The 22,571-nt window shown below is 43.7% G+C and overlaps 1 protein-coding gene across 1 annotated transcript in view; it reads left to right on the top strand.

The window, feature by feature from the left end:
- The window catches only part of LOC106570803 (sushi domain-containing protein 2), a 38,906-nt gene extending 28,320 nt beyond the window's left edge, over nt 1–10,586 (top strand). Inside the window, exons 14-15 of the mRNA XM_014143341.3 lie at nt 6,045–6,141; nt 9,882–10,586. Coding sequence (XP_013998816.2) covers nt 6,045–6,141; nt 9,882–9,930 — 146 coding nt within the window. The 3' untranslated portion in view covers nt 9,931–10,586. The remainder of the gene's footprint in view (nt 1–6,044; nt 6,142–9,881) is intronic.
- The last annotated feature ends 11,985 nt before the right edge of the window (nt 10,587–22,571 follow it).

The raw sequence follows: 22,571 nt of genomic DNA, 5'->3' as shown, positions 1-22,571 counted from the left end.
GGTATTGTGTGTAGATTGAGGTGGGAAAAAACGATTTAATCATTTTTAGAATAAGGCTGTAACGTACATTTTTGGGGAAAAAGTCAAGGGGTCTGAATACTTTCCGAATGCACTGTATGCAGTATGAAACAGTGAATACTTGGTGTGATAGTGTGTAAACAACACATTCTGCATACACGTAAACTCTGTTTATCCTCCTCGACACGTAACCTCTGATCATTATCCTCGACACGTAACCTCTGTTCATTATCCTCGACACGTAACCTCTGTTCATTATCCTCGACACGTAACCTCTGATCATTATCCTCGACACGTAACCTCTGATCATTATCCTCGACACGTAACCTCTGTTCATTATCCTCGACACGTAACCTCTGTTCATTATCCTCGACACGTAACCTCTGTTCATTATCCTCGACACGTAACCTCTGATCATTATCCTCGACACGTAACCTCTGTTCATTATCCTCGACACGTAACCTCTGTTCATTATCCTCGACACGTAACCTCTGATCATTGTCAGACTATGAATGAGTTTGCATTCGTTTAGCCTTGTTTCTCAATACAGACCCTCGTGACACCACAGCCCTGTTTCACCGTACAGTGGGCTATGGGACAGTCTCCCCCCCCCCCCCCCCCCCCTTTCTCCCTCCATCCATCTTTTTGGACAGACTCCAGTCCAGATGAGAAGGTAGTGGACTGGAGATCTGATATAGCAGGATGGACTGGGATGGCATCTGCAGACGTGTAACAACAGCAAAACACTGCCATAGGGTATGTGTCCATCAGGGGAATGAGTGAAAGATAGAATCACAGTGCTCCTTATCTCCTTGGGGGAAGGGAAGACGTGGAGAAGGAGAGAGTGTCCTAAGAAGGATGGAGAATGTGTGGGTGGTACAGTGGTGATATTATAATTTTTTTATATAACTAGGCAAGTCAGTTAAGAACAAATTCTTATTTTCAATGACGGCCTACCCCTGCCAAACCCGGATGACGCTGGGCCATTTGTGCACCGCCCTATGGGACTCCCAATCACAACCGGTTGTGATTACAGCCTGGATTTGAACCAGGGTGTCTGTAGTGACGCCTCTAGCACAGAGATCCAGCGTCTTAGGCCGCTGCGCCACTCCGGAGGCCCGGTGGTAAAGTGAGAGTTATAGAGGTACTGCAGCATCCTTAAGAGACACCTTCTTAAATCCCCCTTACCTCCAGGTGATGGTGCTTTCCTTTCTCCTTATTGACACAAACTGTGTGGGAAACGGAGCGTGAAGAAAGACGCTGCACACTTGAAGGTTACTCTCCTTGACTTTAAAGCAGCGTAATGGAAAAATAGAATGGCTATGGATACGTCCCAAATGGCACCCTATTTCTTGTTTAATGCACTACTTTTAAGGAGGGGTCAATAGGGCTCTGGTCAAAAGTAGTGCACTATATAGGGAATAGGGTGCCATTTGGTATGTACACAGATTGTCTGTGACAAGGTTCTTTTGATCTCTGTTCCACTGATTCAGTTGACTGTAATGTTATGTGGGTTTAACTCACAGCCTCTCAGGCTTCCACCGTTATCAGCCTGTACTGGCCTTCTAAGAGCCCTCATACAGACTAGCTAGTTGTAAACAACTTAATGGCACTCTCACTTTCTGTGTGTTTTGACTGTCCTGTACCCCAAACACACGCATGTGTTTCAAAGACAGCAAGTAAGAGAACGTGTAAAGTACCAAAGTCACAATTGAAAAAGTGATCAAATAGAGGATGGGTGATATGATATCTAATAGAGGATGGGTGATATCATATCTAATGGAGGATGGGTGATATGATATCTAATGGAGGATGGGTGGTATGATATCTAATGGAGGATGGGTGGTATGATGTCTACTAGAGGATGGGTGGTATGATGTCTACTAGAGGATGGGTGATATATCTAATGGAGGATGGGTGATATAGCTAATAGAGGATGGGTGGTATGCTATCTAATGGAGGATGGGTGATATAGAGGATGGGTGGTATGATATCTAATAGAGGATGGGTGGTATGATATCTAATAGAGGATGGGTGGTATGCTATCTAATAGAGGATGGGTGGTATGATATCTAATAGAGGATGGGTGGTATGATATCTAATAGAGGATGGGTGATATGATATCTAATAGAGGATGGGTGATATGATATCTAATGGAGGATGGGTGATATGATATCTAATGGAGGATGGGTGATATGATATCTAATGGAGGATGGGTGGTATGATATCTAATGGAGGATGGGTGGTATGATGTCTACTAGAGGATGGGTGGTATGATATCTAATAGAGGATGGGTGGTATGATATCTAATAGAGGATGGGTGATATGATATCTAATGGAGGATGGGTGGTATGATATCTAATGGAGGATGGGTGGTATGATGTCTACTAGAGGATGGGTGGTATGCTATCTAATAGAGGATGGGTGGTATGATATCTAATAGAGGATGGGTGATATGATATCTAATGGAGGATGGGTGATATGATATCTAATGGAGGATGGGTGGTATGATATCTAATGGAGGATGGGTGGTATGATATCTAATGGAGGATGGGTGGTATGATGTCTACTAGAGGATGGGTGGTGTGTAATCTAATGGAGGATAGGTGGTATGATATCTACTGGAGGATGGGTGGTATGATATCTAATGGAGGATGGGTGGTATGATGTCTACTAGAGGATGGGTGGTGTGATATCTAATGGAGGATAGGTGGTATGATATCTACTGGAGGATGGGTGGTATGATAACTAATAGAGGATGGGTGGTATGATATCTAATAGAGGATGGGTGATATGATATCTAATAGAGGATGGGTGATATATCTAATGGAGGATGGGTGGTATAGCTAATAGAGGATGGGTGGTATGCTATCTAATGGAGGATGGGTGATATAGAGGATGGGTGGTATGATATCTAATAGAGGATGGGTGGAATGATATCTAACAGAGGATGGGTGGTATGCTATCTAATAGAGGATGGGTGGTATGATATCTAATAGAGGATGGGTGGTATGATATCTAATAGAGGATGGGTGGTATGATATCTAATAGAGGATGGGTGGAATGATATCTAATAGAGGATGGGTGGAATGATATCTAATAGAGGATGGGTGGTATGCTATCTAATAGAGGATGGGTGGTATGCTATCTAATAGAGGATGGGTGGTATGCTATCTAATAGAGGATTGGTGGTATGATAGCTAATAGAGGATGGGTGATATGATAGCTAATAGAGGATTGGTGGTATGATAGCTAATAGAGGATGGGTGGTATGATATCTAATATAGGATGGGTGATATTATATCTAATGGAGGATGGGTGGTATGATATCTAATGGAGGATGGGTGGTATGATATCTAGTAGAGGATGGGTGGTATGATATATACTGGAGGATGGGTGGTATGATATCTAATAGAGGATGGGTGGTATGATATCTAATAGAGGATAGGTGGTATGATATCTACTGGAGGATGGGTGGTATGATATCTAATAGAGGATGGGTGATATGATATCTAATGGAGGATGGGTGATATGATATCTAATGGAGGATGGGTGGTATGATGTCTTCTAGAGGATGGGTGGTATGATATCTAATGGAGGATGGGTGGTATGATATCTAATAGAGGATGGGTGGTATGATATCTAATAGAGGATGGGTGGTATGATATCTAATAGAGGATGGTGATATGATATCTAATAGAGGATGGGTGATATGATATCTAATAGAGGATGGGTGATATGATATCTAATTGAGGATGGGTGATATAGCTAATAGAGGATCGGTGGTATGCTATCTAATGGAGGATGGGTGATATAGAGGATGGGTGATATGATAGCTAATAGATGATGGGTGGTATGATAGATAATAGAGGATGGGTGGTATGATATCTAATGGAGGATGGGTGGAATGATATCTAATAGAGGATGGGTGGTATGCTATCTAATAGAGGATGGGTGGTATGCTATCTAATAGAGGATGGGTGGTATGATAGCTAATAGAGGATGGGTGGTATGATATCTACTGGAGGATGGGTGGTATGATATCTAATACGGGATGGGTGGTATGATGTCTACTGGAGGATGGGTGGTATGATGTCTACTGGAGGATGGGTGGTATGATATCTACTGGAGGATGGGTGGTATGATATCTAATAGAGGGTGTGTGGTATGATATCTAATAGAGGATGGGTGGTATATTATCTACTGGAGGATGGGTAGTATGATAGCTAATAGAGGATGAATAGTATGATAGCTAATAGAGGATGGGTGATATGATAGCTAATAGAGGATGGGTGATATGATAGCTAATAGAGGATGGGTGATGTGATATCTAATGGAGGATGGGTGGTGTGATATCTAATGGAGGATGGGTGGTATGATATCTAATGGAGGATGGGTGGTATGATCGCTAATAGAGGATGGGTGGTATGATCGCTAATACAGGATGGGTGGTATGATAGCTAATACAGGATGGGTGATATGATAGCTAATAGAGGATGGGTGATATGATATCTACTGGAGGATGGGTCGTATGATATCTAATAGAGGATTGGTGGTATGATGTCTACTGGAGGATGGGTGGTATGATGTCTACTGGAGAATGGGTGGTATGATATCTACTGGAGGATGGGTGGTATGATATCTACTGGAGGATGGGTGGTATGATATCTAATAGAGGATGGGTGGTATGATTTCTAATGGAGGATCGGTGGTATGATATCTACTGGAGGATGGGTAGTATGATAGCTAATAGAGGATGGGTGATATATCTAATAGAGGATGGGTGGTATTGATCTCAAATAGAGGATGGGTGAGATGATATCTAATAGAGGATGGGTGGTAATGATCTCAAATAGAGGATGGGTGAGATGATATCTAATAGAGGATGGGTGGTATTGATCTCAAATAGAGGATGGGTGGTATGAGAGCTAATAGAGGATGGGTGGTATGATATCTAACAGAGGATGGGTTGTGTGTTTGCATGTGTACAATAGGCTGTAAGAGAATTACGTTTATTTCTTCATATCCTTGCTTTTCTCCCCAGACTTTCACATGAAATACTGCAGCAGAACTTGTATTCATTCAGACAACTTGAAGTTGTAGTCTGGTTCTGTCAGATAGCTTTACTTGAATTCAGGATGGGATTTAAAGTGTAGTAATACTTTCTAATGGAAAAAGCTACTGGGCATCTAAAAATGTGTTCCTTGGATCAATGTGGTTTTCAACAGATAAACAAGATCAAATCAGTTTTCCACTTTTTTGTGTGACATCCACCTAACCATAAAGTAGGGTTACGTCTGTATGAAAGCCTATTTCTCATCTGCTATAACTTCTCAACCTCTTCCCTCCATTACCCTACATGTACATATGTTGTGTGGTGACCCTGTGACCCCCCCCCCCCCCCCCCTCTGGGGTAATGTGATGGTCCAGTGTGATCACTGATGCATGCATCTATTGCTCCCTTGGGCCGTACTATGAGATTGGGTGGGGGTGGAGGGGTAGTGAAGTAATGATCTGCCTGAGGCTATTGAACCAGGATCAGAGGAATGTTAGAACTGACTTCCCAGTCTCCCTGTGCTCCTAGCCTCCAGGCCCACAGGCACGTCTTTTATCAGGGCCGCCAGTCAACCCGTGCCCCAGGTTTTGGGCCTGGCCTGGTAGAGGGACTCAGGAGGCCTCTGCTCCAGCATCTGAGGGCCAGTACATATGGTGGTTAGATGTGGAGCTAGCCACCATATGGAGAGATTAATTGGAAAACTTCAGGGAGCATGCTGTGTGTGTGTGTGTTTCTGTCTGTTTGTCTTCGTGTGTGTGTGTCCGAGTGTGTGTGTGTGTGTGTGTGCGTGTGTGTTTCTAGTCCTCTTCGAATCATATGATATAATTCCTTGGTTTCCTTCTGCCTGTTCTGTATTGATAAGTAACACATTGATCAATTGTTCTACACTGAGAGATACATTAGTTTGTTGTCTTTGGTTTTGAGGAAAGCTCTATGTATTATTCTAGTTTGTGGTGTTTGTGTATTCCAGATAATGTCCTAGGAGTGGTGCTGGGTTCTGTGTTTTCCATAGCTACTCTGATAACCATGGGGGTGATGATCAATCTACACTTCAGGAAACAGAAAAGGTGGGTTCACTGTTTCTCTCTCTCACACACACTTGCACGGAAACACACTCACAGACACACACACACTCGCACGGACACACACACACTCGCACGGACACACACGCACTCGCACGGACACACTCGCACGGACACACACGCACTCACACGGACACACACGCACTCGCACGGACACACACGCACTCACACGGACACACACGCACTCGCGCACACGGAAACACAGACACATAGACACACATTCACACTCACTCACTCACTCACTCACCACCACCACACACACACCGAATGGACACACGTTTTAGCTAAGAAACCAAAGCAGTGATCTGCAGTAACAGATTGGGTCTCAAACCTGGGCCGTCTGTTCCTGGGATCCCACCACTGAGCTAAAGCCTGTTAGCTTTACACACCAGTCTACTACTGCTGGTTGTTACTAAAAACAGTAGAAATGTCCAGGTCTCAAGACGATGCTACTCAATCAGATGTCGTTCTTCCACCTTCACTACATGTACAGTTACTCTGTCTCCCTCTTCACATGGTAACAGACATTCATCACAGTCACACAGAGTTGAACGTTTCACTAACGGACACTGAATCTCATGTTCAGCAGGATCTCATACAGGAACGTGTTATATGACGTAGACGTTATCAGCAGACGGCATAAAATAGATAAGATATTGATATGATAGCAGGCTTTTCCTGTCCATCTTAGCTGAGAGCTCATCCCTTTGAGTGTCTTCTTCATTGAATTAAATTATAGGATTTTAATGGTCTTCAATTCAACCCACAAAGGGTATTATATAGACAATATACACTGAGTGTACAAAACATTAGGAACACCCTCCTGATATTGAGTCCTCAGAACAGCCTCAATTTGTCAGGGCTTGGATTCTACAAGGTGTCGAAAGGGATTCTGGCCCATGTTTACTCCAATGCTTCTCGCAGTGGTGTTTTAAGTTGGCTGGATGTCCTTTGGGTGGTGGACCATTCTTGATACACACGGGAAACTGTTGAGCGTGAAAAACCCAGCAGTGTTGCCGTTCTTGACACACTCAAACCGGTGCGCCTGGGACCTACTACCGTACCCCGTTCAAAGGCACTTCAATCTTTTGGCACATACACGATCCATGTCTTAAGGCTTAAAAATCCTTCTTTAACCTGTCTCCTCCCCTTCATATACACTGATTTGAAGTGTATTTAACAAGTGACATCAATAAGGGATCATAGCTTTCACCTGGTCAATCTATGTCATGGAAAGAGCAGGTGTACCTAATTTTGTCCACTCAGTGTATATTATACAGATGTTATAGAGACAGACATAGGGATAATTTAATTTTTTATTTTTTTTACAATGAAGGTCCACTGGGGAGCAGTGGGTTAACTGCCTTGTTCAGGGGCAGAACGACAGATTTTTACCTTGTCAGCTCGGGGATTCGATCTAGCAACTTTTCGGTTACTGGCCCAACGCTCTAACCACTGGGCTACCTGATAAGATATATGATAAAATAGATATCCCTCGATTGTCTAAATTCCCAATGAACAAAGAAAACGATGATTCGTGATTACCATTGATCCCACCTGCTAGCCTCTGAGCCCTCCTCATAAACCACAGACACACACACACGCTCATAAAACCCTTCTGATCTGATCAAACGATACAGTATATCTTCATATTCGGCTAGACCCAGGCTGTGTCCCAAATGGCACCCTCTTCCCTATGTAGTGCAATATTTTTGACTAGGGCCCATAGGGAAATAAGGTGCCATTTGTGATGTAGAATACACCCTGTGGATAAACCTCTCCCTCAGTACACTACACTACTGGAACAGAAGCCAGCTACCGTAGCTCCTGGGCTCGCTACCTAACCAAATGACAGGCCTATTTTTATGGGCCTCATAGACGTCAAGAGGGCTTCCCCCCGCCATAACTCTCCTATGGAAGAGAGAAAGGATGGTTTGTCTTGGCCCCCGCTCCCAGGTGCACTTGGAGCATTCAGCCTGTGTTCTGCAGGTAGAGAAATTAACGACTATGGTTTACACCCGTAAGGGGGAGAGGGGAGCGCACCTGCCCTGTTTTTAGAGGGTTGATGAGGGTTGTTGATCACCTTGCTTTCATCTGTAGAGGGAGGGAGGGAAGGTAAGAAGATAAGTGTCAAAGGTCATTACCTGTGTGGATAGGGAGCACCAGAGGGGGTCTCACAAACTTACTTTAGCGGGACAAACATCTACATACATGTTACATGCTGAGGTAATAAGGACAAACATCTACATACATGTTATATGCTGAGGTAATAAGGACAAACATCTACATACATGTTACATGCTGAGGTAATAAGGACAAACATTACATACATGTTATATGCTGAGGTAATAAGGACAAACATCTACATACATGTTACATGCTGAGGTAATAAGACAAACATCTACATACATGTTACATGCTGAGGTAATAAGGACAAACATCTACATACATGTTACATGCTGAGGTAATAAGGACAAACATCTACATACATGTTATATGCTGAGGTAATAAGGACAAACATCTACATACATGTTACATGCTGAGGTAATAAGGACAAACATCTACATACATGTTACATGCTGAGGTAATAAGGACACACATCTACATACATGTTACATGCTGAGATAATAAGGACACATGGGAAAGCTCACCAAAGGCATTCCTGTGAACTCATACCATTAAACACACCTTCCTTGGGTCAACACACACTTGTCATTGATGTCTGGAGACACACACACACACGCCTGGCCTGGTCTGGTCTGGTCTTGTTTGCGTGATACTCTGCTACTTCCTCTGATGCTGTGTGGAGATGGTATGGGCCTCTCTGCCCTTGCTCCCCACCCAGTCCTCAGCCTCTTGCTCCCCACCCAGTCCTCAGCCTCTTGCTCCCCACCCAGTCCTCAGCCTCTTGCTCCCCACCCAGCCCTCAGCCTCTTGCTCCCCACCCAGTCCTCAGCCCCTTGCTTCCCACCCAGTCCTCAGCCCCTTGCTCCCCACCCAGTCCTCAGCCCCTTGCTCCCCACCCAGTCCTCAGCCCCTTGCTCCCCACCCAGTCCTCAGCCCCTTGCTCCAGTCCTCAGCCCCTTGCTCCAGTCCTCAACCCCTTACTCCAGTCCTCAGCCCCTTGCTCCTTCTTCAGCCCCTTGCTCCAGTCCTCAGCCCCTTGCTCCAGTCCTCAGCCCTTGCTCCAGTCCTCAGCCCCTTGCTCCAGTCCTCAGCCCCTTGCTCCAGTCCTCAGCCCCTTGCTCCAGTCCTCAGCCCCTTGCGCCAGTCCTCAGCCCCTTGCGCCAGTCCTCAGCCCCTTGCTCCAGTCCTCAGCCCCTTGCTCCAGTCCTCAGCCCCTTGCTCCATCCTCAGCCCCTTGCTCCAGTCCTCAGCCCCTTGCTCCATCCTCAGCCCCTTGCTCCAGTCCTCAGCCCTTTGTTGCAGCCACAGTCCTCAGCCCCTTGCTGCAGACACATCTAGGGTTACCCTGCAGGCCCCAACAGGCCCTAGTCCTCCCCACTCTGCGCCACGGCAGGACATATCAAAGAAGGACAAGGGGCAGAAACCACCCTGGGGTCGTAGATGGGTCGGTGGGGTTATGTGTGTGTCTGAGTAGCCTGTTATACACAGACAATCTTCCAGTATTACTGTTTCTGTAATCTATTGCTGGCAGCACCTTGTCACAAATTCTGGGTCTGTGTAGATTAAAGGTGATTCTGATTCTTTCTGCTTTATTTCAGAGAAAGACAAGAGAGGCTGGATGGAAAGGTGATATTTGAACAGAGTTGATGTCCTCTAGTGTAACTCTCCCTGTCCAGGATATTTTTAAATGAACCTACAATTGCATCACCCTTAAGCTGGCCTCAACATGCACTAATGTACGTGCAAATTATGTTTTCTACACCATGTAGAATTTTTGTGGATCAGGGATAATGCATTGTCTTCGTGGTGTAGTACATGTGTACATTACACTGTAGATTACTTTAAATAACGGTCTGTAAGTGAAGGCTTACAGAGCAGACCTGCTTGGTTTGTTCACGGTCCTTGACATTTTCCTAGGACTAAATGTTATATTCCTTTGCCGGGGAACAATATTATGTGAATACTTTGAGTTCCCGTCTATGTTTTCACTCCATGTTCCTATTAACTTAGAATGGTCCCAGATGTACACTCTCTTAGGTGTTTAGAGTCAATCTCATGATCGTTTTAAAAGGTTGAATGACTTTGACCAGTTATGTAGCTCATGTGTGGGCTCACTGCCTTTGTTCATTCCATTCGATGGTTGAGCAAAAGTCATTCGAAAGAACTGCCAATTGCGCAAAAGCAAAGCTCATGCTTTTTCTATCTTCAAATGAAGTACAAGTATTGAATAATGAATAGATACTGTGGTACAATAATATTTGATTGTAATTCAATGAAGGAAAATAAATGCAGTTGTGAAAGTATGTCTGTGAATTTGTTTTTCCTCTGTTCTTTTGAAAACGTTGTCTATGGCTGTAGCAATGCATTATTGCAAAAATAATGGCTATTTTTGTGTTCTGTTGCATCCAGCTAATGGTCACTGTTACAGGTTAGTGTGTGTATATGTCACTTAATCAAATCAAATCAAATGTATTTATATAGCCCTTCTTACATCAGCTGATATCTCAAAGTGCTGTACAGAAACCCAGCCTAAAACCCCAAACAGCAAGCAATGCAGGTGTAGAAGCACGGTGGCTAGGAAAAACTCCCTAGAAAGGCCAAAACCTAGGAAGAAACCTAGAGAGGAACCAGGCTATGAGGGGTGGCCAGTCCTCTTCTGGCTGTGCCGGGTGGAGATTATAACAGCACATGGCCAAGATGTTCAAATGTTCATAAATGACCAGCATGGTCAAATAATAATAATCATAGTAGTTGTCAAGTCAGTAACACAAGAGTAAGTGTCAGTTGGCTTTTTCATAGCCGATCTTTGAGAGTATCTCTACCGCTCCTGCTGTCTCTAGAGAGTTGAAAACAGCAGGTCTGGGACAGGTAGCACGTCCGGTGAACAGGTCAGGGTTCCAGCAGGTCTGGGACAGCAGGTCTGGGACAGGTAGCACGTCCGGTGAACAGGTCAGGGTTCCATAGCCGCAGGCAGAACAGTTGGAACTGGAGCAGCAGCACGGCCAGGTGGACGGGGGACAGCAAGGAGTCATCAAGCCAGGTAGTCCTGAGGCATGGTCCAAGGGCTCAGGTCCTCCGAGAGAGAGAAAGAGAGAATTAGAGAGAGCATATTTAAATTCACACAGGACACCGGAAAAGACAAGAGAAATACTCCAGATGTGCCAGGCTGACCCTAGCCCGCCGACACATAAACTACTGCAGCATAAATACTGGAGGCTGAGACAGGAGGGGTCAGGAGACACTGTGGCCCCTTCCGATGAAACATAATGCAGGGCCAAACAGGTAGGATATAACCCCACCCACTTTGCCAAAGCACAGCCCCCACACCACTGGAGGTAAATCTCCAAACACCAACTTACCATCCCGAGACAAGGCCGAGTATAGCCCACAAAGATCTCCGCCACGGCACAACCCAAGGGGGGCGCCAACCCAGACAGGAAGACCACGTCAGTGACTCAACCCACTCAAGTGATGCACCCCTCCCAGGGATGGCATGGAAGAACACCAGTAAGCCAGTGACTCAGCCCTGTCACTGTGCTACAGGTTAGTGTCTGTCTGTGTCACTGTGCTACAGGTTACTGTGTCTATGTCACTGTGCTACAGGTTAGTGTGACTCTATGTCACTGTGCTACAGGGTAGTGGGTGTCTATGTCACTGTGCTACAGGGTAGTGTGTTTATGTCACTGTGCTACAGGTTAGTGTGTTTGTCACTGTGCTACAGGTTAGTGTGTGTCTATGTCACTGTGCTACAGGGTAGTGGGTGTCTATGTCACTGTGCTACAGGGTAGTGTGTTTATGTCACTGTGCTACAGGGTAGTGTGTTTATGTCACTGTGCTACAGGGTAGTGTGTTTATGTCACTGTGCTACAGGTTAGTGTGTCTCTATGTCACTGGGCTACAGGTTACTGTGTCTATGTCACTGTGCTACAGGGTAGTGGGTGTCTATGTCACTGTGCTACAGGTTAGTGTGTTTATGTCACTGTGCTACAGGGTAGTGTGTTTATGTCACTGTGCTACAGGGTAGTGTGTTTATGTCACTGTGCTACAGGGTAGTGGGTGTCTATGTCACTGGGCTACAGGGTAGTGTGTTTATGTCACTGTGCTACAGGGTAGTGTGTTTGTCACTGTGCTACAGGTTAGTGTGTTTGTCACTGTGCTACAGGTTACTGTGTCTATGTCACTGTGCTACAGGGTAGTGTGTGTCTATGTCACTGTGCTACAGGTTAGTGTGTGTCTATGTCACTGTGCTACAGGTTAGTGTGTGTCTATGTCACTGTGCTACAGGTTAGTGTGTCTCTATGTCATTGTGCTACAGGTTAGTGTGTTTATGTCACTGTGCTACAGGTTAGTGTGTGTCTCTGTCACTGTGCTGTCATGACGTTGGCCTGTGGGTAAGGTTTATGACCCCCCATAAATACCTTTCTCCCTTCCCCTCTCTCTCTGACCCTACTGAAGGACTTGAATAGCCTGTGTTAACCTCTATGGGCTAGTTGGAACGCTAGCGTGCCACCCGTGGTGCACTCCATCAACAGCAGGTGCATTTCAAGAGCGGCAAATTTGAATCCAAATAAATGTCAAAATTCAAATTTTTCAAACATACAACTATTTTACACCCTTTGAAAGATAAACATCTCCTTAACCTCTATGGGACCGGCGGGACGAATTCGTCCCACCTACGTAACAGCCACTGCCAGCCAATGGCGCGATTTACAAAATCTTAAAAATCCTATTACTTCAATTTCTCAAACATATGACTATTTTACAGCCATTTAAAGATAAGACTCTCGTTAATCTAACCACACTGTCCGATTTCAAAAAGGCTTTACAACGAAAGCAAAACATTAGATTATGTCAGCAGAGTACCAAGCCAGAAATAATCAGACACCCATTTTTCAAGCCAGCATATAATGTCACCAAAACCCAGAAGACAGCTAAATGCAGCACTCACCTTTGATGATCTTCATCAGATGACAACCCTAGGACATTATGTTATACAATACATGCATGTTTTGTTCAATCAAGTTCATATTTATATCAAAAACCAGCTTTTTACATTAGCATGTGACGTTCAGAACTAGCATACCCCCCGCAAACTTCCGGGGAATTCGCTAACATTTTACTAAATTACTCACGATAAACGTTCACAAAAAGCATAACAATTATTTTAAGAATTATAGATACAGACCTCCTCTATGCACTCGATATGTCCGATTTTAAAATAGCTTTTTGGTGAAAGCACATTTTGCAATATTCTAAGTACATAGCCCAGGCATCACGGGCTCGCTATTTAGACACCCGGCAAGTTTAGCACTCACCATAATCATATTTACTATTATAAAAATGTCATTACCTTTTGTTGTCTTCGTCAGAATGCACACCCAGGACAGCTACTTCAATAACAAATGTTGGTTTGGTCCAAAATAATCCATCGTTATATCCGAATAGCGGCGTTTTGTTCGTGCGTTCCAGACACTATCCGAAATAGTAAAGAAGTGTCACGCGCTTGGCGCAATTCCTGACAATAAAATTCAAAGTATTCCATTGCCGTACGTCGAAGCATGTCAACCGCTGTTTAAAATCAATTTTTACGTCATTTTTCTCGTAGAAAAGCGATAATATTCCGACAGGGAATCTCCTTTTCGGCAAACAGAGGAAAAAATCCCAAAGGCGGGGGCGGTCGGGGTCACGCGCATAAGCTAGTGTCTCTTGATGGGCCACTTGAGAAAGGCGATAATGTGTTTCAGCCTGGGGCTGGAATGACGACATTCTGTTTTTTCCCGGGCTCTGAGAGCCTATGGAAGACGTGTGAAGTGTCACGTTAGAGCAGAGATCCTTAGTAAATGATAGAGATGGCAAAGAAGTTCCAGAAATGGTCAGACAGGCCACTTCCTGTAAAGGAATCTCTCAGGTTTTGACCTGCCATTTGAGTTCTGTTATACTCACAGACACCATTCAAACAGTTTTAGAAAATTTAGGGTGTTTTCTATCCATATGTAATAAGTATATGCATATTCTAGTTACTGAGTAGGAGTGGTAACCAGATTAAATCGGGTATGTTTTTTATCCAGCCGTGTCAATGCTGCCCCCTAGCCCTAACAGGTTAATCTAACCACGTTGTACGATTTCAAAAAGGTTTTACGGCGAAAGCATAAATTTAGAGTATGTTAGGACAGTACATTTACAAGAGTTGTGTGTAATGTTTTGTCAATTCAAAGACAGGGTCACCAAAACCATAAAACCAGCTAAAATGATGCACTAACCTTTTACAATCTCCATCAGATGACACTCCTAGGACATTATGTTAGACAATGCATGCATTTTTAGTTCTATCAAGTTCATATTTATATCCAAAAACAGCGTTTTACTATGGCATTGATGTTGAGGAAATCGTTTCCCTCCAATAACCGGCAGTCAAGTCAGCGTCACAAATTAAATAATTAAAATTAGAAAACATTGGTAAAATATTATATTGTCATTTAAAGAATTATAGATTTACATCTCTTGAACGCAATCAACTTGCCAGATTTAAAAATAACCTTACTGGGAAATCACACTTTGCAATAATCTGAGCACTGCGCCCAGAAAAATACGCGTTGCGATACAGACTAGACGTCATGTTGGGGAGATCTAAAATCGAAAATACTATGTAAATAATCCATTACCTTTGATTCTCTTCATCAGATGTCACTTCCAGGTATCACAGGTCCATAACGAATGTAGTTTTGTTCAAAAAAGCTCATCATTTATGTCCAAAAATCTCCGTCTTGTTAGCACATGATCTAAGCCAGCCGGACTTCTCGTCATGAACGAGGGGAAAAAATATATTTACGTTCGTTCAAACATGTCAAACGTTGTATAGCATAAATCATCAGGGCCTTTTTTAACCAGAACATGAATAATATTCAAGGTGGACGAATGCATACTCTTTTATAACGTATTGGAACGAGGGTACCCAACATGAACTCGCGCGCCAGGTGTCTAATGGGCCATCATCGTTCCATGGCTCTTGTTCTGTCAGATCTCCCTCCAGAAGACTCAAAACACTTTGTAAAGGCTGGTGACATCTAGTGGAAGCAATAGGAAGTGCCAAAATATTCCTCAGCCCCTGTGTTTTTCAATGGGATAGGTTTAAAGGTAATACAACACATCAGTTATCCACTTCCTGTCAGAAAATGTCTCAGGGTTTTGCCTGCCAAATGAGTTCTGTTATACTCACAGACACCATTCAAACAGTTTTAGAAAATTTAGGGTGTTTTCTATCCATATGTAATAAGTATATGCATATTCTAGTTACTGGGTAGGAGTGGTAACCAGATTAAATCGGGTATGTTTTTTTATCCAGCCGTGTCAATACTGCCCCCTAGCCCTAACAGGTTAAATATAGAGAGTCTGGGAACATCAAACAAATGGGGAAAGGAACCATATTTTGGTAATAAAACCAGTTGGAAATATGCTTTGGAACGTAATGAGTATGGGTTCGGTTGTCATCTGAGACATTATGACTGATGACAGGACGACATAAACTGTACCTGGGAAAGTATACACCCTCTAGTTATCAGAGTCACATGGAATTGTTATGCAATTGAAATGTTTGATATTGAAATTGTTTGTTAGGAGATTAAATGTAATTTTAGCTTCCAAATGAGAGATTTGGGTTTTCATAAGGAAAGTGCCCTGCTTGATCAGTGGCCCACCCCTGTGAAGAGGAGGGGTTATAAACGATGAAACACATCCTTCCCCCCTCTCCACTATATAAGCCTTTGACGAAAAGATAACCATGTTGTTCCAGTACGGGAGGTCTGCAGCCTCTACGTTAGAAGGTCACACATGTCAAGTACAGAACTAAGCCAACCTCGGCGTGAGCTTTGGTGGCGAATGGTATGAACTTTGAGCTTATTCACTACAGAAGTGATACTTCCTAGCCGTTGAGTTAGCAGCGGCCGCTGTAGACGTGGGCTAGGAAAGGACGGACGACGGATCCAGTCTAACAACCAGACGAAGATACCACCACGTATCCAATTGACCACCATTGACATTCTTCCGAAAACAGGAAGATCTGTTGGCCAACCCGGCCAGCATCTACGACCAATCTACCGAAGCTCAGCTCAGAGTAAATATTTATTGCATTTTCCTTTTCCAAATGGGCGGTAATTTAGAATGCATAAGATAATGTATTTACGATAGCATAGCTGCTGTTTGTGGTTCCTAAGTCTTCCCGCTCTTTCATTCAAGCCCAACCCCCTTTCCTTTGTGTAACCAGGTTCCGTCCACCGGGACGTTTTCTGTATGACATCATTTGTATTCTGTGTATTTGTAATTCTGTGTGATTAGTTTAGGTATTTAGAAAATAAATAATTAAACCCAATTCTGTATTGCTGATTCAACTTGTTAGCCAGGGTTCGTGAACATAACCAAGAATTTACAACTTTCATTATGAGACTGAAAATAAGACAAGGGTTAATATTGACTGCTATCGATGTAAAATATTACAAAGTATTTTAAGAGTTTAGTCGGAAGATAACGGCTCTATAAACGTTCTTCCGTGGTGCCCCGACTTTCTAGTTAATTACATTTACATGATTAGCTTAATCAGGTAATATTAATTAGAGAAAGAATTTTATAGGTTAGCATGTCATATCACTTAATCCGGGAAAGCCAAAGACACGACATTTGGCGCCCCCTGTGAGGACTCTAAAACTAGGCCGCACGTTTGGGTAATTTCGATAACATACGACGCCCCGTGCGAGGAATCTAAAATAGGATGACGCTTTCATTTTGATTCAGCCTATATAAAATTGAAAAGCAGATTACATAATATACCAAGTTTATTATATACATTATGGGAATTGTAGACCGGAATTATTGGTGCGTGTGTGCTCTGGAGAATCGCCTCCGTGTTGTGCTCTGAGGTAGTCAGTGGCGAGCATAAGCTATACAGTTCTGTATGAGGACTGATAAAGCTATCTGAGAAATAGCACGTTTGGCCAAACGCTAAGTATTTCTGCCTCTCGCGTTTCAGATGCGTGTTGGCTAGGTCATTATTAATTTCTCGAGCGAGGACAAAGACCCAGCCGATTGAAATTTAGGAGAGATTAGCTTGACCAGCGATAAGTATATCTCTGTCTCTCTCGCGTTTCGATGCGAGTAGACCACGGTGCATTTCGATTGTTTGCCGCGAGTTCCAGTTAAAACATCGTCAAATATCGCCGAAAAGGGTTTGAACATAATACGTTATAAGTAAAACCTTTCCCTTGCCAAGGGAATCCTATGTTGAGCATTTTTCAGGCATCAAGTAGCATTAGCTTGCTCGAGATGCTAAGCTAACAAAAGGGAAAACAGCCATTTTGTTTTGTGCCACATTGTAATTCATCCGACTTGAGTTGGATTTCAGCGTGTGCCAGCAGGGACCTCTGAAGAGTCACCAGTACTTTCCTTCAAGAATAATTAGTCAGGTGACACTCAAGTCGTTACTCGTGATATCCAGACGGATATCGATGTCTTATTCAATTGAACTAATAAGTGAAATTGCCAGAATTACATTCTCAAGTGGATCTTTTAAATAAGTTTTCTAAATGAGACATTGTAATCTTTTTCCCACATTAACCTAGATGAATAAACCTCTCAGGTTAATTAAAGTTTAAATCCCAAATAGCCTATACAGGTTTGATTTATCATTAAAATTAATCAATCAGTAAAATTTGGTTTTTGCAAAACCCATTCAGTAATCCAGTACTGACAGAAGTCCCGCCCCAGCGGGAATCCCATGTGGCTTCGGCCCAAGGAAGAAGTGTACCATAGTGGGGAGTGTTCCCAACATTTGATCTACTGTTTACACTTATGATATCCAATCAATGGAGATTGTATGGATTATCATCTCATTCAATTTAATAAGTTAAATTGTTGAACATACCTTAATGTTCTTGCAATCAAATGAGACACTTTTAAACTTCCCATATTAACCTGGATGAAGCAACCTCAGGTTAATTCAAGTTTAATACCCAGATAGCCTACCCAGGTAGGATTAATCATTGGCATTGATTAATTAAGTCAATTTGCTTTTGCAAATTCATTCACGTCCAACTTCCACATTACTGGTACAGTACTGATGGTTCGTCAACATCTATAAATAGATTAAACTTGTCTTTGCAGCTTCCAATGAATTCCAAACCCAAACATTGAAAAAAATAGGACAATTTTTCCTCTACATTTTTCTAATAATGTGCAAGCTACCAAAGGAGGTGGTCACCACTCCTCCGCTAATTAGTGAACCTCAACCCATAAAAGGATCGATCTCTGACGTCAGCAGGGATACCAACCCTAATTACGACATTAGCGAAAACACAGCCGAAATTGCGAACGCTCTCCAAAATCAACCATCAAACACAGGCTTTGTGACGGTTCTCTCCACTTTAGCACTTATGTATCGCCATCAAAGGTTGGCATCGATCCAATACCACAGTGCACAGCTGAAGCACGTGCAAGACATGGCTAACATGAGAGCAAAGGTGGAGAGAACTGAGCAACTATTGACAAAAGCAGGAAATGAAAACATTCTGATAGCCGAGGAACTGCGTTTGAAATCGGAAGAATTAAAAGTAATTGCAAATACTTATGACGATGAACGAGCACAAACTCTCCAACAAAATCGTCATCTGCAGGAACAACTCGATTTAGCCAAAACTAAATACGATGTAGTCCACTCCAAACTAGATAAATCTGTCGAGTTATCTATAAACAGGAGCGCACAATTTGATAACATGCAGGCAGTTTTGTTGAACGTTACTCAAGGTAACAATGTTCTACTCCAAATTCTGCAGACCAAAGACGATCAGTTGATGAACACAATGACAAAGTTGGATGACAAATCAGCAGAACATATTGAAGTCGCTGACCAATTGAATGATGAGAGAACTCAGGTGATGAGGATGGAAATATTGATTTCTAAGCAAGCAGAGGAAATCTCATCACTGAATCTCTCGCTCCGTACTCGAGACCTCTATCTGCAAACCATGACAGATAAGTTTGAGACCGAAAGGAGCAGGTGTGACACTCACGTGTCCAAAATTGGTACTCTAAGCGCTCAAGTGGACTCTGCAATGCAGCAGAAGACCACCCTTAGGTACCATCTGGAGGAAGTCCAGAATGGTCACGCTCTACAGCATGACTACCCATCCAAGCAACCGGAGTCCGGTACTCAAAGGAGTGAAGACGATAGGTTTCAGACATTGCCTCCATCATGTGTCCCTCAGTCTTCTCCTCTTGGCCATTCGGCACTGAGTAATATTGAAATTAGAATTCAGTGGTTCTGCGACTCGCAAACACGATAGCTCACTGGCTAACACGGTCAAACAAGCTCGGAACGAACACCCACAAGCTTTCTATCATAGGCTTCGTTCAGCTTACTTTGGCCTACTCACGGAAACAGGAATGGAAGAGCTGTTACCATTCAAACAAATGTTTCTGTCGAACATGTATCCCACCTTCATTACCTACTTGGGCCCTGCAGCCCACGTTGGCTTGCCTATCTTACAACTCAGAGAGCTTGCAAGAACAGCTTTTGAGGCATCAAAAGCTCGCAACACTAAGAGCCCTGACCACTCGGTTTTGAAGTTTGACCAGGAGCACTCACTCCAGTTAGAGGGTGCATTATCAGGTATTGGAGCGTCGAGAGATGACGCACCACAACAGTTTCTACCACGAAACCATGATTCCAATAACCGCCGCGGTCGAAATAACTGTAAAGTACGTCGCCTTCAAAACGACTACCGCTACAATCGACCTGTTCGCTACGTTCCTGCACCCAACCCACACAAAGTGTCAGAGCACAAGGGTAACAAAGGGTTGAAGGACGATCAAAACGTAGACCAATGTTCTCCAGAAGTCCCACTACGGGAAGAACTAAAGCGAGAACAATTTGAGAAAAGGGTAAAAGATAAGTCACAAGGACTAGACGGGGAATTACCGGACACCAGGTCTGCAGAAATTAACACCCATAGCAAGGACGTTAAAGTTCAAATTTCTCCCGCTCTCATTCAAGACCCTATCCAGGGCCCGCTTGATCAAGAAACAAGCCCCCGGGCTTTGTCTGTAGACTCTGATACAAAAGTTAAGAAGAAAAAGGTCAAACGCTTCGTTAAAGCCAAGCCCACTCAAAATCGGAAAAGTCAATCTGCTTCCACCTTGAACAGAAATGGCAGATCACGTCGTTGCGAACGACCACTCCACTTTGTGGGGAATATGTCCACTAACCACGAATCTAAACGGCCATACCTGGAAACAGTCCTGGAGGACTGCTTAACTTGTCATGCGCTAATTGATTCAGGTGCGACAATATCACTCATCTCTCAAACATTGTTTGATGATCTCAAAAGGGCTTTGAAGCCAACTAAACGTTGGTTAAAAGTGGAACGATGCGAAACTACACTTCGAGGGGTCACTCAGACTATCTCGCCTCTCACATGAGAGTCATGCTGAAACTACAGTTCAAGGACGTATCGCTCGTTCACCCTGTGTATGTTACGAGCCTCGAAACTGTACCCCTGCTACTTGGAGCAGACTTGATGGATCGATTACTCCCATTGATGGATTGGAAAACCAACCAGGTATGGTCACAGGCCACAGTGCCTTCTCCACTGACCACACTGTCTTCCCCTAACGCTAGCTGCAACGCAGTCATTCACGAGGGGTATCTGTCGAAAGCACCCCTTGGGAAAAAGACGTTTAGAAACCTCTTGGTGCAGAATCCGATCCAAGGAGATATTACGATATCTCGACACATTCCATCAGCCAATCTGATTGACCATTCTTTTCATGATTTCGAGCCAGCTGTCTCTGTGAATGAGCAACTTCCCTCCTCCTTGCAGTCGTGCAATACGGTAGTTGAGATGAACTTCTCTTGCCCTTCGGACACTTCCGCGGCCATCTCAGCAAGAAAAACATTGATGCGCAGAGTACACTCTGCTTCCGATGATACACCTTCTGCTTTGTTGGGGACTGTCACCCCTTACAATGACACTAATGGCGTCAGTCCAGCAACTGACCCGATGACTCCCACTGGTGAAACACTTTGCGATATCACAGACCGATATCCTCGTCTCAGTTTGCAGGTACTGAAGAGGTTGCCACACGCGGACGCGGTAGTGACTGACAGACCTCGACAGCCACTGAGGGTGTTGAAGCACAAACACCAGGAGATTTGGTTGAAAGGTTACAGCCATTCTCATAATAACGTGGCCACTGACAACTCGTACATAGGGTCCGACCTTTTCGTTTGCGCCTCGGACACCAATACCACCCGCTGGTGGGGGGGTCCCGAGACACAAAGGGGGGGAATAGTAGCCCAGACCCATGATGAGCCTCATCGAGGCCGGTGGGGGGGTCGAGACTACGGACAACACCGTACAAGGCCGCCAGAGCATAAATCAAATCTAGTTGTAAACTCTCCTATGAGAACAGTGAGGAGCAGACAGGCCCCTAGACGGGGATTATCTTAGAACACATCTAAGATAGTACTGAGGTGTACCACACTGGTCGTAAAGGAAGTCCAATGGACTTGTCCACCTCCAAAACAAATGGCAACAATAATCATTCCTTGCCATGTGTAGGTTCAACTACAATACAACTAGTAATATGCTCCAATCATGTGTTCCGGTAGATAACATTTCAGAATAAATCGGTAGGACAACTGGACCCCTTGAATACCAGTACCAATACCACAGTCAGTCCAGCAACACTCAGTAAGAGGATTAGTAACCTCACAAGTTAAATTGCTATTGATAATAGCGACATAGGAGTCACTCAAAGTGCAACACTGGGAAGGGAATCTCCATTGCACTCTTCCAATGGTTAACACATGCCACTAATAAATAGAACCCTCCGTTCAGGAGAAAATTATTAGAAGTCATGAACCATGATCACACCACGTACGACTGGTCTAATACTTAGAGTACTTCCGTCGTGAGGTTAGCTCCTCCGTGGATAACATAGCTATGAAATAGACTTCATACCTACTGCCACTACAATAGTGGAAGACACAGTGACTTGTAGAAAAACTACTACAGACTCCCTTGACACCAATTCTGACTGACCTCCAGGCATTGACCTGAAAATTACCTGACTACGTCACACTCATTCTGAACAAGTTGTAATCTGCCAGGATACTTGGTTTTCTTCCCTTGACATGCGCGATTGTGTAAGCATAAACGCACATGCACAACGGAACATCCAATTAGGATCCCACTAGGATAACTTTATTTTTATTTTTTTTATCTTTATTTTAACAGGGAAAA

The sequence above is a fragment of the Salmo salar genome, chromosome 15 (assembly GCF_965601325.2).
Source record: "Salmo salar chromosome 15, fSalSal1, whole genome shotgun sequence".
Classification (NCBI taxonomy): Eukaryota; Metazoa; Chordata; class Actinopteri; order Salmoniformes; family Salmonidae; genus Salmo; species Salmo salar.
Note: the sequence above shows the minus strand (reverse complement) of the source record. Positions and strands in the feature narration are given on the sequence as shown.